General features: G+C 43.9%; 1 protein-coding gene across 1 annotated transcript in view; it reads right to left on the reverse strand.

The window, feature by feature from the left end:
- cngb1a (cyclic nucleotide gated channel subunit beta 1a) overlaps nucleotides 1-18,828 on the reverse strand; it is a 44,790-nt gene that overhangs the window by 19,477 nt on the left and 6,485 nt on the right. The window contains exons 6-15 of the mRNA XM_034529828.1: nucleotides 10,909-10,969; nucleotides 10,787-10,814; nucleotides 8,951-9,039; nucleotides 8,165-8,265; nucleotides 7,899-8,036; nucleotides 7,592-7,633; nucleotides 3,478-3,634; nucleotides 2,788-2,815; nucleotides 2,037-2,233; nucleotides 1,808-1,934 (exon numbers count right to left, since the gene is read on the reverse strand). Coding sequence (XP_034385719.1) covers nucleotides 1,808-1,934; nucleotides 2,037-2,233; nucleotides 2,788-2,815; nucleotides 3,478-3,634; nucleotides 7,592-7,633; nucleotides 7,899-8,036; nucleotides 8,165-8,265; nucleotides 8,951-9,039; nucleotides 10,787-10,814; nucleotides 10,909-10,969 — 968 coding nt within the window. The remainder of the gene's footprint in view (nucleotides 1-1,807; nucleotides 1,935-2,036; nucleotides 2,234-2,787; nucleotides 2,816-3,477; nucleotides 3,635-7,591; nucleotides 7,634-7,898; nucleotides 8,037-8,164; nucleotides 8,266-8,950; nucleotides 9,040-10,786; nucleotides 10,815-10,908; nucleotides 10,970-18,828) is intronic.

Below are 18,828 nucleotides of genomic sequence, written 5' to 3' on the forward strand. Positions count from 1 at the left end.
AAGGTTCTGTTCGGTTCATTAAGGCCTTTAATCTCTCTATTACATATATTAATATATATTTTTTAATATAATGTATATCATTTTTTATCAAGTCTTCCTAATCATTTCCAAATGATCTCCAAATAGTTTACATCTACAATGTATGAGCTTGTGTTTAATTAAAGTTTTTTTGTAATAACCAGTTTCCAACCTGTCGATCCACGTCATGTTCTTTAACCCTCACATGACGAACTCTCCATCCAGACCTGAACGCAGGTCACCAGACTTTTAGTCCCAAACATGGGCCTGACTAAGACTTTCCAGTAATGACTCATTGTGATTCTGGGAAACGTTGTCATGTATATTTATTACTGTAAAGAATCTCTAGTTATCTTTGACCAAGACTTGTCCTTTAACTCCACGTTAAGCAAATCTCAAGCATTGCATTTTATCATCTACATAACATTTAAAAAATCAGGCACATCTTGTCTCAAAAAGATGCAGAAAAGCTGGTTCACGCGTTTGTTACTTCCAGATTAGATTACTGCAACTCCTTATTATCAGGCTGCTCTAATAAGTCTCTTAAGTCCCTCCAGTTGATCCAGAATGCTGCAGCTCGTGTACTCACAAAAACTAAGAAAAGAGATCACATTACTCCTGTATTAGCTGCTCTGCACTGGCTCCCTGTAAAATCAAGAATCACATTTAAAATTCTTCTCCTCACCTACAAAGCCTTGATTGGTGATGCACCATCATATCTTAAGGAGCTTGTAGTACCATATTGCCCCACTAGAGAGCTGCTCACTAAATGTGGGGCTACTTGTGGTTCCTAGAGTCCTAAAAAGTAGGATGGGAGCCAGAGCCTTCAGTTATCAAGCTCCTCTTTTATGGAACCAGCTTCCACTTTCAGTCCTGGAGGCAGACACAGTCACCTCATTCAAGAATAGACTTAAGACTTTCCTCTTTAATAGTGCTTATAGTTAGGCCTGAATCAGGTTTGTCCTGGTCCAGCCCCTTGATATGCTGCTATAGGCTTATAGGCTGCTGGGGGATGTTTTAGGATACACTGAGCACCTATCTCCTCTTCTCTCTCTCCTTATGGATGAATTGACATCTCTCCATTGCACCTTATTAACTCTGCTTCCTCCCCGGAGTCGTTGTGACTTCACGTCTCATAGGGTCCATTGGACCTGGAGGTGTCTGATGCTGGTGAGCCGGCCTCCCATTGGCCCTGCTGATGCCCCGCCCCCCCTACTCCCTACCTCCTTCTGTTTCATGGATTGTGGAGGTCTGGATCGTGGTCCATGCTCACTACTCATTATTCATACATTGTCATATTCATGTAATGTGTTTATGTAACTCTGGAACTCTGTTCATCTGGTCACATGACATCTATTCTTCTGTCCATCCGGGGAGAGGGATCCTCCTCTGTTGCTCTCCTGAAGGGTCCTTACCTTTTTTCCCCTGAAAGGTTATTTTCTATTATTTGGGAGTTTTTCCTGATCCGATGTGAGGTCAAAGGTCAGGGATGTCGTATGTGTACAGATTGTAAAGCCCTCTGAGGCAAATTCGTAATTTGTGATATTGGGCTATATAAAATAAACTGAATTGAATTGAATTGAAAAATGTACCCGACAACAAATATCATTTTAAAAGCGAGTTTGACAGTTAAAGGATATTTTTGTGCTAATGTCCGGTTTAACATGGATTAACTATGACAGGCATTAAAACAGGCATCAGTCTGTTTGTGCAGCTCTTTCTAGTGATATCTAGAAGCAAAGGAGACAGTGAACAGCTCAGCACTAACATCCACTTCCTGTTAGATCACCTGGCCTGAGGTCAGCTGTCAACTCGCAGCGCAGTGCAGGGCAGCAGTGCATGATGGGAGAGAGGAGAAAGAGGATGTGGGATGGTTTGGATGAAGGTGGCTTGTTTGGCACTTCAAAGGTCTGGATCTACAGGTGGCTAAAGGTTATCTAGGGGTCTGCTGGAGGAGGGTGGGGCTAAGGCTGCTGAGGATGCTGGGAGTTGGAGTTAAGGCGTGTGAAGCGGCTGACGATGCTCGTGCAGCACTGTCGCGCCTGCCCGGGGAGCTGCGAGAGCTCCTGGGTCAGCTGGGCAAGCTCCGGCGGCGGGCTCAGTCTGGCAGGGACGAGGTAATGGTCACGCATCAGTGTCCAGCAGCTCTCCAGACACTCAGCAGTGCGCGGGAAGTGAAGCAGAAAGCTCTTTATCGGAGAACAAGCGTTGGGAACTGGACGGAGAAACAGTCAAAGAGCAGATGAGAGCTGAGCGTTCCTGGAGGAACCATCAGTGGACAAGAGGAGACCAGGAAGCTCTGAACTATCAAGTAGAACTGCAGCATCAAGCTCTCGGTCTCAGTGAGTCTGCCAATCCACATATCAATAGGTCATAATTATATTATCAGAGCAAAACATCACTTTATTACACGTGTACACAGTAAAGAGCTGCCTATGTTATGGAGTTTAATGAACTGTTCACATTCTAGGAGTTGACCATTGACCCCTGTGAGGCTCACCTGTGTTGTTTATTAGTTATGAAGCTGATTAGTTCTGTTGCTGTTCTGTTAGGATTTTACTTGATACCTTCAGCTCTATATAATGTATTGTGTGTGAATATGATCCGGCAACTATTCGCTTCATTTAAATACAGAAATGTGCAATATGTTCATATTTGAAGCTAATCATAGACTGATGAGAGGAAGTAGGAATCAAACCTGCACTTGTGACTTTATAATTGTAATATATATATATATGTATTTATATTGCTGTTGTGTTGTGCTCTCACCTCCACATTCTCCTTCTGCTGCATTGGCCTAAGAGAAGAAGAGAAACATACGTTTAAAATCTCTGCTCACCTTTTAGTCATAATAATTAAAACAAAATTCACACTTTGTCTGTATTTATATTTGTCAAAATTAAAATGTAAACTATTATTTTATGAAGCGTCACGTTTAACTATTTAGCAGAAGTTTGTTCAGTTTACAACATTTGTTGGAGAAGCTGATGAAGCTGATGAAGCTGAAGAAGCTGATGAATCTGATAAAGTTGAAGAAGTTAATGAAGCTGAAGAAGTTGAAGAAGTTAATGAAGCTGATGAAGTGACCCTGTATTTCTGATACGTCAAAACAAACGTTATCTGAGAGAAAATAAGTTTTCCTTAAAATGTGCCTGAAAATGCAGTTTTGTTGTATTGGAACATCAATTTTGGAAACCAGGCTGGAATTCTGGAGGATCTGTGTTTATTGTATACACATATATCAGCTTGGTGTAAAACGATTCATAAACTGTTTTAGAATGGGCTTTAAAATCTGTACACATATGACATGTCCTTCACATCAGAACAGGAAAAAGTCCCCCAAAAACACTTTATGGGGAGAAAAAGGGCAAAAAGCTCAGGGAGAGCAACAGAGAACGATCCTCCATCAGGATGGACAGAAGAACAATATGTGTCATGTGACCAGAATGAACAACATACCAGGTACAACACAATCACCTGATCTATTGGAGCTTGTGACTGTGGTTGTTGGGTGATGGTTTGGGAGTCCGGACTATCCAGGTCTCTCCTCTCTGACACTGGCTCCACATGTGTTGATGAAGGAGTGGCATCAGCCGGACAGACTTCCATCAGGTTCCTGGAGAAGAAGGGCAAATGGAGAAGAAGGGCACATGTCATGTCCTGAAGAGCAGCATAACTATACAGCCAATATACAGCCCTCAGTTTGCACATCTGTGATGTTCAGTGCTTTCGTCTTGAGGTGAACCTTTTTTTCTTGATCTTGCCTCATGTGTCTCTTCAGTTACAGTGAAATGCTAAACAATGACTCAAGAAAGACTCTGAGGGTCTGATGACGACGACGAGCAGTAAGGACTTTACCATCATCATACATTATCTGGTAACCATGAATGAAAAGTTTTGTGCCACTCCGCGTAGAGGTCAATATATTTCTAGTCGTGTCTCCAAAGTTATATTCTTATCCTGAGTCCTGTTTTATCCTGTGGTCCACCATACGAAACACAAAATGTTGACCTGCCAGATCAGACGATTGCCAAAGTTGATACGATTCATCCTCTGGGGGTCATGAATATGTATACCAGATTTATCCCATACTATTCAAGATATTCTCACTGTGGACTAAAGTGTTGGGCCAACTGAACGACCAACTGAGATGGACCTTTCTGACTAGAACGAAAACAAGTACTTTAACCAAGTGGAATTGACGGGAAGAAGCGATTGGGTCCGCCGGTAATGGGTGGCGCGTGCCCTGATTAGGTGATAAAGGTGCACCCGCTGGGAAATCAGGATCTTTTCTGTGTCTCCGCCATCAAGAGTGAGTGCGCCGAGACTCCGTTCACTGTCTCTCTCGCCACAAGTGAGACGTAGCGTGTAGCTTGCCTTTACGGTGTTTGAACCGCGTCTCTGTGGCAACGGGGTGCTACAGTTTGGTGCTGTGAGTAGGGTCCTTGGGCAGTGACGGTTTGGCTGGGCCTAGTGTGGGATGGGCAGGACTGATGAGAAGGCAATAGATTTTAGACCAAGGCAGTGAGTCTCACAAAGTCTACACAGCTAGAAGAGCCGGGGTCATCAGCTGGAGTTGACGGTGCGAACAGCGAAGATGGAAGATCTTCAAGAGGAGCTACAGGCCCTGAAGGAGACAAGGGAGCGATGACGGCCTTAAAAGTCTCCTGATAAATCCAGCTTCTCGTCTTCGATACAACCGGAGGAGGCTGCTGATCCTAGGGCTAGAGAGTGTGTCATTTATGTACCAAAAGAAAAAAAGTGTCCGGTTTTCAATGGGGAGTCCTGTGCTGCGTGGTTTGATGAGATAAATGCAGTTCTGGGTTACCGTCATTTTGAGGATACCGAGAAGGCAATGTACATTTATGACCATTTGGGGGGTGGGGGGTAAGCCAGACAGTAGATAAGATATCAGTCTCAGAGCGAGAGGAGAGACCCTAGCCGCATTCTGGCAATGTTGAAGGAAGTATACGGGCAGCCTGATTCATTGACCAGATTGCAAAAACAATTTTTTTGCGATCGGAGGCAGCGAGAAGGGGAATCCGTCAGGGAGTATTCGCACGGGCTTATGGCTATTATTGACTATATTAATCATTGTGACATCAAGCAGGTCTGGTGCTTTACGTGATCAATTTGCAGAGAATGTTCGGGGTTTAGCGCTACGTTGAGAGTTTTTGATTTGGCACGGAAGGTGTCTGATTTGTCTGGTCTAGGGATGAGCAGAGTGGGGGTACGTGAGGAGCAGCCAAGGTTTGACGCTGAAAGTCAGCCTATATGTTTTAAATGTCGGGTTGTGGGTCACCTAGCATGACAGTAGGGGCTCCAAACAGGGGGACAGCCCTGATTTTACGCCATGATTACATTACATGCCATTTAGCTGACGCTTTTATCCAAAGCGACTGACAACAGGTGCATTAAAACATGAGTACAAGTACAAAAGTAGAATTCCTTCAATAAAGTTAAACTACAAAGTGCTATCAGTAAGAGCCATTTAAGTGCTACTAAAGTGCTACCATGGCGCTACCTTCCCTATTCAAGGTATAGTCGAAAAAGATGTGTTTTTAGTTTGCGACGGAAGATGTAGAGACTTTCTGCTGTCCTGATGTCAATGGGAAGCTCGTTCCACCAATGAGGAGCCAGCACAGCGGCCACCGGTAACCAGTGAAGGTCGCGGAGGAGCGGAAAAGTGTGGGTACATTTCGGGAGGTTAAAGACCAGTCTAGCAGCTGAATTCTGGATGAGCTGTAGCGGTCGAATGGCATTAGCAGGTAGACCTGCCAGGAGGGAGTTACAGTAGTCTAGCCGTGAGATGATCAGAGCCTGGACCAGAGCCTGGTCCAGAACCTGTACCGCCTTCTGAGTGAGAAGGGGTCGTATTCTCCTGATGTTGTACAGCATGTACCTACAGGAGCGTGTTGTTGCGGTAATGTTGGCAGTCAGGGAGAGTTGACTGTCGAGTGTCACACTGAGGTTCCTGGCAGACGGAGTCGGGGCCAACACTGAGTTGTTGAAGTTAATAGTTAGGTCGTGGGTGGGAGAGCCTTTTCCTGGAAGGAGAAGAAGTTCAGTCTTGTCAGGCTTAATTTTCAGGTGGTGTGCAGACATCCACTGAGAGATGTCAGTCAGCCATCTACTGAGAGATGTCAGTCAGACATCCACTGAGAGATGTCAGTCAGACATCCACTGAGAGATGTCAGTCAGACAGGCAGATATTTGAGCTGCTACCTGTGTTTCAGATTGGGGAAACGAGAGGATCAGTTGGGTGTCATTAGCGTAGCTGTGGTAGGAGAAGCCATGCGAGAGAATGACAGAGTCGAGAGAGTTGGTGTACAGAGAGAAGAGAAGAGGACCAAGGACTGAACCCTGAGGGACCCCGGTAGTCAGAGGACAAGGCTCAGACACAGATCCTCTCCAGGTTACCCGGTAAGAGCGGTCGGTGAGATAGGATGAGAAGAGTGAGAGCGCGGTGCCTGAGATACCCAGGTCCTGGAGGGAGGACAAGAGGATCTGGTGGTTCACTGTGTCAAAGGCAGCGGAAAGGTCTAGAAGGATGAGGACAGAGGAGAGAGAGGCTGCTCTAGCAGTGTGAAGCTGCTCAGAGACAGCAAGGAGGGCAGTCTCTGTTGAGTGGCCTGCCTTGAATCCAGACTGGTGAGGGTCAAGAAGGTTGTTATGGTGGAGAAAGGAGGAGACTTGGTTAAAGATTGCTCGCTCTAGAGTTTTGGAAAGGAAGGGGAGGAGAGAGACAGGTCTGTAGTTGTTGACTTCAGACGGGTTGAGAGTGGGTTTCTTCAGGTTAGGGAAGCAGACAGTTGAGAGGGAGGTGTTAATAAGATGGGTAAGAAAGGGAAGAAGGTCAGGAGCAAATTCTATCTCCTTTACGTCTCTTCATTGCACCTTAATAACTCTACTTCTTCCTCGGAGTCTTTGTGCCTTCTCGCCTCTCAGGGTCCATTGGACCTGGCTGTGTCTGGAGCTGTGTCCTGCCTCCTGCATCCTGCCTCCTGCATCCTGCCCTTGGCCCTAGCCTCCTTCCACATTGCCCTGTCTCCTACGCCGTGCCTCATGCCTCTGTGGCCCTGCCTCCTCCAGTGGCCCTGCTGATGAACTATGTTTGAACTTCAGTTGTGGAGACGAGGAGAGGCTCTCAAAATTAAGTCCTTACTGAAACTCACTTGTAAATACTATGGGACATACTTCTAAATATATCGTGGAACATAAAAGCGAGGAGATGGTGCTCTTCTAGGTAGCGTGAGTCCCTGTAATACTGTAGGAAACCCTCTCTCAAAGGTAAATGAGAACATTAAAGCAATACAACCCCACTGATCAACACCTCTTGGTCAGAGGAGAAGATGGATGTCCGTTTCATCACTTTTTGATCCAGCGGATGCCAAATGAGAACAAAACACATCATGAAGTGTGTTAGTAAGGTTTTCCCCCACAAGCATCACTGAGCCAAAGTTATTTTTCAGTCAACACAGAAGCTGCCGTAGCGGTTGCGATTAGCATTTAACAAAGCAGCAGTATGTGCAGTAGCAGTAGGGGGCGCTGTGCTCCATGAAGAGGGACTTACTCTGGATCGTCCTCGTTTTCCTCCTCAAGGATGTTGGGCAGTCTGTTGAGAACAAACAGCGAGACAGATTGTGTTTGTCTCTGTGTGTACTATTAGTCTATCTAGTGTAGCAGAACGTACAGCTTTTCTTTAAAGAGAAAATAATCGTAGTGCGATACTGCTGTTTCTGGCATTAACTGAAGAAAATACAAGCTCAAAATCAGGGTCTGTCTTAGTCCCTGAAAAGCTGACAGGCCGTAGATACAGGTCTTTGACTGAAAAGGATATGTATACATTTGTACGAGCTGTGTGTATTGACGTGACTTACTGCTCGTTGGACTCTGGCAGCGTTTCGATGACAATCTTAGCTGAATGCTCCACCTCCAGCTGTCGGACGGCCTCCTCCGCTGCCTTCCTGGCGATCTCCTCTGCGATGCGGGCTGCCTCCAGATGGTCCTGCTGCAGTCTGCACAACACGGAGGAGCTCAGATACCCACCAACATTCAAGGAAATGACACATAAATGTGGAGTCTGAACCAAAAAAGACAAAGCCCTGCTTGTGTTTCATCCCACAATGACAAGGAGATCAGTAACCTGTCCTCCATGTAAGCCAGAACCTCCTCTCCAGAATCCTTCCTGATGTTGTCCATCGCTGGACTGCATTGATCCACTTTGGCCACCTCTGCATCTCCTGTCTGCAACCAAGACGTCCCATTCTCTTCACATGGAAACATCTCTGTCGAGTACTACTTCAGTACTACTTTGAATATTAAATATTGATGTCCTTATTGCCATGGTAACCTATATGTCATGGTAAGTACATGGTACATACCCTATACCCTCTAAGGTACCATGGTACTTACCCCTGTACCCTATAAAGTATCATGGTACTTGCCCTATAGCCTGTAAAGTACCATGGTACTTAGCCCTGTAGTCTCTAAAGTATATGGAACTGTAGCCTTTTCTAGTGTTCCAACCACTCAAAGCGCTTTAAACCAAGCTAAGATGTTTCATGTGAAGACAGATGTTTTTTTAAAAGACTGAATTCATGTAATGAGCAGAAATTGACATGAAAATGGAGAAGTAACCTTTCGTAGGATATATACGGACCATTGTATTAGGATACGTTGACTTTATATATTATTATTTCGGTCTTTATAACATGTAGCAGCTGAAGTACCAGTACCCTTCCAAGTATGGCCTACCCTGGTACTACCGTGGTACCATTCTTAATTCCATGGACCTAGTCTGGTGCTACCACAATACCTGTCTAATGACTCTGGTTTAAACTATAACACGCATGTTCACAACATGGTACCATTAGCATGTTGGCATGTTTATATGCTCAGAGTAGAATATTCAGAATGTTCCAGGTCTCACCAGATCCTCTTTCTTCTGCTCAGCCTCTTTGTCCTGGTCCTGTCCCATGTCCTCCAGCACCAGGTCCGTCTTCTTCTGTACGATGTTTACTGAATGCCACACGGCAGAAGAGCAGGACTGAGTATTGTCTCTGTGTGTGTATATATATAGATATGTGTATATATATATATATATATATATATATATATATATATATATACATACATATACATACAGTGTATACATATATATATGTGTATATATATGTGTATATATATGTATATATATATATACATATATTCAATTCAATTTAATTCAGTTCAGTTTATTTTGTATAGCCCAATATCACAAATTTGCCTCAGAGGGCTTTACAATCTGTACACATATATACATATATATATGTGTGTATATATATGTGTATATATATGTGTATATATACAGTATGTATATATATATATACATATATACGGATATATATGTGTATATATACACACATATATACATATATATATACATATATATACAAACATATATATATATATGTATATATGCATATATACATATATACATACATATATATGTATATATATGGTTAAATATATGTGTATACAGTATATATGTATATATATATACATATATATACCCACAAATATATATATATATATATATATATATATATATATATATATATTTGTGTGTGTGTGTCTTGTATACATAACCATCACTGAAAATGATGAAATCATGTCATAGATCAAAAAGAAATTAACTATATGATTCGGGGACAGATGAAAATCTAATGCAATCTGCAAAGCAAACGCTATGGAAGTTTACATTATATGTTTACAGCATATAAATGACACGTTTGGACATTTAATATTGGTTTGATAGACTCATTGATTGATTGATTGATTGATTCCCATTCCCTGCACATTCAGGTTTGCAAACCAACACAATGAAAACACTCATTAAAGCACCAATGTCCCCCCCCCCTCCCTATTTCTTTATTTCATAAACATACAGCAAAATGCTTTCATGAGTTGCCTTGTCCATAATTAATCAGCTGCCTTTATATCATCAGCAAAAGCGTTTTAAACAGCAACTATTGGCAGTCTGGATTCCAGATATGTCCGTAATAGCTGATGTGAGTATGAAGAAGCAACAAACAGCAGAATGATCACCACTTCAGAGCAGTCCGTCCTGTAGTTGTAGTGTTGGACAGGACCGGCCAATAAAGACTACTGGGGAAAACTAACATATGAATCTCATACGATCATCTTCCTGATCTACACATGTTCAAATATGTGTATAAAAAAATATTGTAGATTTCTCCCCTGTAGTTTCCTCACTAATGTTTGGTGAAGAAAAGCTCATTTGTTAATTAAAAAGACTGAAAGACTCTTGGCGGAGCAGCAGTCTATCGCTACAGGACTGGATGTCCCCGTGTAGCTTTCTGCTTTCTGTTTGTTCTTCAGTCACTGCTAGTGTCAGTGTGAATGACTCTGTCCTGCTTTTCCTTCTCCTTTTATTTTAAGGGGCTCTTGCCGCATTTCCCCCCTGAAACAGAAGGATAAGAGCAGCGTGATTAGAGTCTGCCTCATCACTGACACCAACCCCTACCAATCAACACCCTGGTAGAAAAAACCCATCAATCTACCAATGAATCACTCCATCATGTATTTGTGCACCTGCAGTTAGAGTCATTACAACCTGGACCACAGCCAACAGTGATGTCACAGTGAGTACACTTCTACATCACTGCAGCAAGGTGTGAAAAGTTGAATTCTAAATATGGTGTAAATAAGTTTTTTTTTAGTCTCTAAAATAGCGTTAGGGACCGATAGAACAGGCTGTACTTACTGTTCTGCACCTCATCAGTGCCTGCATCCTGCATGAGGAGAACACATATTTGGTAACAAGTTGTGCTACGGTCTGCTGTCCTGATTTATACGTATGAGATGAATCTTACTGCAGCCACTCACCTGCTTCTGCACCGGCTGAGGCAACATGCGGCCAAACTCACTGACGATCCATCCCATCATACTGCCAACACAACAGAGATGCACCAGAGCACATTAGAGTCCGAACACATTCATCCTACACTTACACTTACTTACACTTACTGAGACTTTCACACTTTGTACACATCGTTACATTAGATTCCAATCTGGCAATATTTTCTTAACTTAGGGAAATATAAACAATGAGCACATCTGATGCTATGAGAGTTGTTTCTATGTTTCTTCCAGAGTATTTATGTTTCATCCAGCCATTTGATACATGGTTTGTTTCATGGACATGTATATTTTTTTCAGTTTTCTAGTGGAAGAACCCAAGTTAAGATTGTTTCTCTCATGTTGTTGTGTATTTATGCCAATTGCTCCTCTCCCAAAGTGCACCTCGCACCGGTAAAGGGAAGCACGCCGGCGAGTGTCTGCTGGCCGTGCCTTAGCACATGGGGCTCTGACGAGCACAGCCTCAAAGTCTACAAGGAGCCCCTTCCCTGGGGTCCCACAACTTGCAAGGATGGTATCGGGGTCAGGCACATTGTGGGGTGGGGGGTGTTGCAGGACAGTCCTGCAGCACCCCCCACCCCACAGGGTTGACCAGAAGGACTGCTGCTGGTTACCAAAGTAAAAACCTGGGTGTGGAAGGAGTTCAGGGAGACTATTAAGCAACTCAGAAAGGACTGTGTTCAGCAGAGGAGGAGGGCTGCAGACCCAGACTGGAGAGATTGTGTGTTTTAGAAAAAGCATCATCACATTGCTCAGCCTCCCCGGGAAAGTTTATTCCAGCCCAAGAAAGGAAGTTGAAGTATCTGGGGATCTTGTCCACCACTAAGGGTAAAATGGAATGTGAGACGGAAAGGCGGTTCTGTGCGGCATCAGCATTGATGAAGACTGTGGTGGCGGGGCGTTGTATCCCAACAAGGCTGCTTAAAGATGTTTTGCCTTTCATTGGCACCTCTCTATTAGATATTGTATATGTGTCTTTGCTAACAGGCCATGTACCACACTGTAAAATGTAATTGCTGACCTTAAAAAAAATAGTGAGCTTAACTCATGTCTGCTTAATTTGTTGACCATACTTAAAGAAACTTGGTAAAGAACACTTTCTGGTGAGTAAAGTTATTAAACTTATCATCTTAAGTAACCTTTACTTAAAAAAAACGAGTGAGGAGGACCCATTTGAAAACCTCGGAGAAACTCGGCCGCACTCGGCAGCGTTCGACTCGAATACGCATGAGCAGTCGACCACTGAAGACGTTCTTTGAGAGGCGGAATGACGAAGCGGGAAGAAAGCGCCATTGTGTCAACTTATCTTAAGGTAAGTTTAAAGCTTGATAATAAAACGCTGCCGTTCATCTATTTAGCAAACGTCGTCGTCTCTTCGCCATATTCTTCATATGTTAATTATTGGTTGGATGTTAACTTTGCATCTTCTATTTCGAAAGCTAACGTTAGCTAGCGTTTAAGCTAGCTAGCCCATCAAGTCCACCGTGTGTAATCCCAGAAGAGCTTTAGTGTAAATATAAACACAACTTGTTTCAGCAAACTTAGCGTGCTTATTAGCGGGTGCAATGACGATTGTCAATCTTTCAGGGCCACTCTTGAATTCGGTACGCATGTCTTTTTTTATTGTCGTGTAGCTACATGGGCTAATGGTGGAAGGGACCTCGTCGGGAAACGAGTCAAAATTCTAAACAAGTTTATCCGTTTAACAATTTAAAAGTAACGTACTTAACATATAACGTCACGTTACGCATTTTTTTAATGCCAGACAGGATGTTAGTGGGTATTAATAACCGTGGCTGTGTCACTCGTGTTCCCTGAACGCACCATTACGCGAGTCACGCAACGTTACTGTCATTGAATGTAGATGAAATGTAATGTTAGGTTAAGTTGAACGAGGAGTAATTCAACGACAACCGTATGACGGCGGACCTCTCGGCCACAGCGAGTGGCACCGTGTCCCAACTCTACGTTTTGTATTGTTTAGGTAATGTGACTAAATCTTAAATTATCATACTCTTTTCTTTAGATTCTGGCTGAGTTCTGTCGTTTATCAAGCAAAAATCTGCAAGCAGAGTTCTTCAAAGAACTCGACAAATGCACTCCTCTCTTCCTGGAGATGTCCAAGTCCAAGGAGGGAAGTGTCAGCCAGAAACTTAATGAATATCTGCACAAGTCACACCAGGGGTAAGTTTCTTAAGCAAAGTAATTTGTCTTTATGTGGTTACTAAAGTAGTGCCATTGCATGCAGAGTTGTCAATTGATTGTCCTTTAACACTTAGGAAGTGTGTGTGTGTTTGAGATATTTGTTTGAATGCAGATGTAATTGGGAAGCGAACAGCAGTCCTCCGTGGCCTTCCTGTCATCCTTGGAGATGAGAACGCACACTTCTTCAAGACGGGCTTTGGAAGTAGACTTTACTCAACATTATTTAACTGCCCAATCTATCTCTCTTGATTCACTGATCACTTATCCCTGATTGGGGCCCTTTTTGGTGGTATCTCATGTCTTTCCAGTCGGGTCCAGTTGCAGCTCTCAAATCTCCCCATTCAAAACCCAAATGCCTTCAAGAATGAAATAAAAAACTCATATCACACTCAAACGGGTATCTGTACACCTTCATATGTCTGCATGACAGTAGAGGGCTTCTATTAATATCTCCTGTTACAAAACAACAAAACAAAAACCGGATTTTCCCTTGTAACATCATCACCATTTGTTTGTTGCCTATGCTTTTGGGAAATTACATTACATTAGATTACATGTCATTTAGCTGACGCTTTTATCCAAAGCGACTTACAATAAGTGCATTAAACCATGAGTCCAAACTTAGAACAACAAGAATCAAGCAAGTACAATTTCTTCAATAACGTTAAACTACAGAGTGCTATCCGTAAGTGCCATTTAAGTGCTACTAAAGTGCTAAACTTCAAACTGCTATCGGTAAGGGACATTTAAGTGCTACTAGAGTGCTACTACGGCTCTACCTTCCCTATTCAAGGTGTAGTCACTAAGATGTGTTTTTAGTCTGTAGAGACTTTCTCCTGTCCTGATGTCAATGGGGAGCTCGTTCCACCAATGAGGAGCCAGCACAGCAAACAGTCGTGACTTTGTTGAGTGTTTAGCTCCAAGTGAAGGAGCTACAAGCCGATTGGCAGAAGCCGAGCGAAGTGAACGGGCTCGGGTGTGAGGTTAGACCATGTCCTGGGTGTAGACCGGACCCGATCTGTTCACAGCACGGTACGCAAGTACCAATGTTTTGAAGCGGATGCGGGCGGCCACTGGTAACCAGTGAAGGTCGCAGAGGAGGGGAGGATTGTGGGTCAATTTCGGTAGGTTGAAGACCAGTCGAGCAGCTGCATTCTGGATGAGCTGTAGAGGTCGAATGGCATTAGCAGGTAGACCTGCCAGGAGGGAGTTGCAATAGTCTAGCCGTGAGATGACCGGAGCCTGGACCAGAACCTGTGCCGCCTTCTGACTGAGAAGGGGTCGTATTCTCCTGATGTTGTACAGCATGTACCTACAGGAGCGTGTTATTGCGGTAATGTTGGCAGTCAATGTTGGCAGTCAGGGAGAGTTGACTGTCGAGTGTCACATCAAGGTTCCTGGCAGTCGGAGTCGGGGCCAACACTGAGTTGTTGAAGTTAATAGTCAGGTCGTGGGTGGTAGAGCCTTTTCCTGGAAGGAGGAGAAGTTCAGTCTTGTCCGGGTTAATTTTCAGGTGGTGTGCGGACATCCACTGAGAGATGTCAGTCATACATCCACTGAGAGATGTCAGTCAGACAGGCAGAGATTTGTGCTGCTACCTGTGTTTCGAATTGGGGAAACGAGAGGATCAGTTGGGTGTCGTCAGCATAGCTGTGGTAGGTGAAGCCATGCGAGAGAATGACAGAGCCAAGAGAGTTGGTGTACAGAGAGAAGAGAAGAGGACCAAGGACTGAGCCCTGAGGGACCCAAGTAGTCAGAGGACAAGGCTCAGACACAGATCCTCTCCAGGTTAACCGGTAAGAGCGGTCGGTGAGGTAGGATGAGAAGAGTGAGAGCAGAGCCTGAGATACCAGGTCCTGGAGGGAGGACATGAGAATCTGGTGGTTCACTGTGTCAAAGGCAGCGGAAAGGTCTAGAAGGATAAGAACAGAGGAGAGAGAGGCTGCTCTAGCAGTGTGAAGCTGCTCAGAGACAGCAAGGAGGGCAGTCTCTGTTGAGTGGCCTGCCTTGAATCCAGACTGGTGAGGGTCTAGAAGGTTGTTACTGTGAAGAAAGGAGGAGACTTGGTTAAAGATAGCTCATAAATATGCTCGCTCTACTGCAACAGGAGGTTCAGGAGTAGAGTGCCAATATGATGCAGGTGTGACAGCTGAAAACGGTAGGCTGCAAACCTGATCAGCCTCCTGTATTTGAGTTTTGGATGGCGTGAAACTGCGACTTGACCTTACGGAAACACACCAAAGGGTCCTGATCCGGGCTAACGAGCTGTCATTTCTATTTCACTTAGTGTTTGATGCCACTGCATCAACCTGTTGTTATCAGGCTCTTCTACATTATGTTGTATTTACATTTGTGCTATTATTGTTGTTCCATTCAAATATCATCCTTATATGTAAATACCCCAGTCCTTGTGAGAATCCATATTCTTTAATAGCCTTTGCAACCATTCAGGGAATTATATGATGAATGAATGAATCAAAGCTCTCACTCTGGAGGAGCATCTTCTTTTACTTGATTATCTAATAATATCAGAATTTAGCTTAGTGTCTGTGTGTCTGTGTCTCTTCAATGCTTCGATTGGTTGATTTTGTGGAGCCCTGTTTTGCTGTGAGGCACAAGGTTCTGTGCTTGGACCAATTTTATTTACCTTATATATGCTTCCTTTGGGAAATATTATCAGGAAACACTCCATAAACTATGCAGACGATACTCAATTATATCTATCGCTCAAACCAGAGGAGACCAACCAGCTCGCTAAAATTCAAGAATGTCTTAAAGACATAAAAACATGGATGATCTGCAACTTCCTGATGTTAAACTCAGACAAAACTGAAGTTATTTTACTGGCCCTGAACACCTCAGAGATGAATTATCTGGTGATGTGGTTTCTGTAGATGGCATTTCCCTCGCATCCAACACCACTGTAAAGAATCTCTAGTTATCTTTGACCGAGACTTGTCCTTTAACTCCCACGTTAAGCAAATCTCAAGGATTGCATTTTATCATCTACGTAACATTTCTAAAATCAGGCACATCTTGTCTCAAAAAGATGCAGAAAAACTGGTTCAGTTTAGTTTAATTCAATTCAGTTTATTTTAAATAGCCCAATATCACAAATTAGAGGAGGGGGGGGGCAGGGTACATCAGCAGGGGCCATGGCAGGATGACCCTATGAGACGTGAAGTCACAAAGACTCCGGGGAGGAAGCAGAGTTAATAAGGTGCAATGGAGAGATGTAAATTCATCCATAAGGAGAGAGAAGAGGAGATAGGTGCTCAGTGTATCCTAAAACATCCCCCAGCAGCCTATAAGCCTATAGCAGCAGATCTAGTGGCTTGATAACTGAAGGCTCTGGCTGGAACCAGCTTCACACGCGTGAAGCTGGTTCAGACGCTTGTTACTTCCAGACTGGATTACTCCAACTCCTTATTATCAGGCTGCTCTAATAAGTCTCTTAAATCCCTCCAGTTGATCCAGAATGCTGCAGCTCGTGTACTCACAAAAACTAAGAAAAGAGATCACATGACTCCTGTATTAGCTGCTGTTTTAGCACTGATTCCCTGTAAAATCAAGAATCACATTGAAAATTCTTCTCCGCACCTACAAAGCCTTGATTGGTGATGCACATACATACATTGTCATATTCATGTAATGTGTTTATGTAACTTTGTAATGCTGTTCATTCTGTACACATGACATCTATTGCATCTGTCCATCCGGGGAGAGGGATCCTTCTCTGTTGCTCTCCTAAAGGTATCTTCCCTTTTTTCCCTGTGAAAGGTTATTTTTGGGGAACTGAATTGAATATCTTAAGGAGCTTGTAGTACCATATTGCCCCACTAGAGAGCTGCGCTCACTAAATGCTGGGCTACTTGTGGTTCCTAGAGTCCTAAAAAGTAGGATGGGAGCCAGAGCCTTCAGTTATCAAGCTCCTCTTTTATGGAACCAGCTTCCACTTTCAGTCCAGGAGGCAGACACAGTCACCTCATTTAAGAGTAGACTTAAGACTTTCCTCTTTAATAGTGCTTATAGTTAGGGCTGAATCAGGTTTGCCCTGGTCCAGCCCCTTGATATGCTGCTATAGGCTTATAGGCTGCTGGGGGATGTTTTAGGATACACTGAGCACCTATCTCCTCTTCTCTCTCTCCTTATGGATGAATTTACATCTCTCCATTGCACCTTATTAACTCTGCTTCCTCCCCGGAGTTGTTGTGACTTCACGTCTTATAGGGTCCATTGGACCTGGCTGTGTCTGATGCCTCCTGCCTGATGCGCTCCGCCCCCCTCCTCTCTACCTCCTTCTGTTTCATGGATAGTGGAGGTCCATTCATACATTCTGTCATATTCATTGAATGTGTTGTAATTCTGCTCATCTGGTCACATGACATCTATTGCGTCTGTTCATCCGGGGGGAGGGATCCGCCTCTGTGGCTCTCCTGAAGGTTTCTTCCCTTTTTTTCCCTGTGAAAGGGCTTTTTCTATTATTTGGGAGTTTTGTCTGATCCGATGTGAGGTCCTGGGACAGGGATGTTGTATGTGTACGGATTGTAAAGCCCTCTGAGGCAAATTTGTAATTTGTGATATTGGGCTATATAAAATAAACTGAATTGAATTGAATAGTTGGGCTCAGCTGCAGAGGGAACTGAGCGAGTATGTGGTTCAGGGAACGGTGCCAGGATATGATGTAATCAGCCTCAGCTGGCGTCAATCTGTGTGTCTGTCTCTTCTCGATAAAATATTAGTGGTGACTGAGGTGCAGCGGAAGCAGGGTTGACTGGAGAGCGCACACTAGACAGCCAGCAAAGTACTCACGTGTATGATAAATAAAAAGCATTTAGAACTGCAATTCAACCGTGTTGCTATCTTTGTGCTGCCCGAGACTCACAGGGGTAACGGAATAGCTGTTACAAAGACGTCATACTGGACCATTGTGGGAGCTAAGATGGAAGGCATAGTTATTCCTGGAAGAGCTTGAACACGTTGGTGTGGAGAGGGACGTCTGGAATACCCTGCTTTCCCCACGACCCAAACCCGGGTAAGAGGAAGATAATGGATGGATGGAAGGATGGATGGGTGAATAGTTGGAAGGATGGAAGGATGATGGATATATAACATGGCCAAGACCAGAGAGATGGTGGTGGACTTCAGGAGGAAGACGACTGCTCCACAACCACAGAGAGTTCTTGAAAAGGATGTGGACATAGTGGTGGAGTACAGGTTCCTGGGTGTCTCCATCGACAACAGACTGAACTGGAAGGCCAACATCAACGCTATGTACAAGAAGGGGAGGAGTCGACACATCCTTTGATGTGTGCAGCAAGATATTGGAGATGTTCTACCAGTCTGTTGGACCAGTGCACTGTACTTCTGCTGGGGGAGCAGCATTGGAGCCGAAGACACCAACAGACTCACTAAACTGGTGAGGAAGGCCCGCTCCATCATTGGCTGCAAACACGACTATCAAGAACAGGTGGTTGAGAGGAGGACACTGAAGAAATTGTCGATATTGGAGAACCCGGACCATCCTCTCCACCACCTACTGCAGGGACAGCGGAGCACATTCTCCAACAGACTGCTTCAGCTCCGCTTCACAAGGACAGAAACAGGAGAACATTCCAGATACAGGAGAACATTCCTGACCACTGCTATTAGACTGTATAATAAATCACCTCTGGCCAGATC

This window comes from Cyclopterus lumpus, chromosome 3 (assembly GCF_009769545.1).
Source record: "Cyclopterus lumpus isolate fCycLum1 chromosome 3, fCycLum1.pri, whole genome shotgun sequence".
NCBI lineage: Eukaryota > Metazoa > Chordata > Actinopteri > Perciformes > Cyclopteridae > Cyclopterus > Cyclopterus lumpus.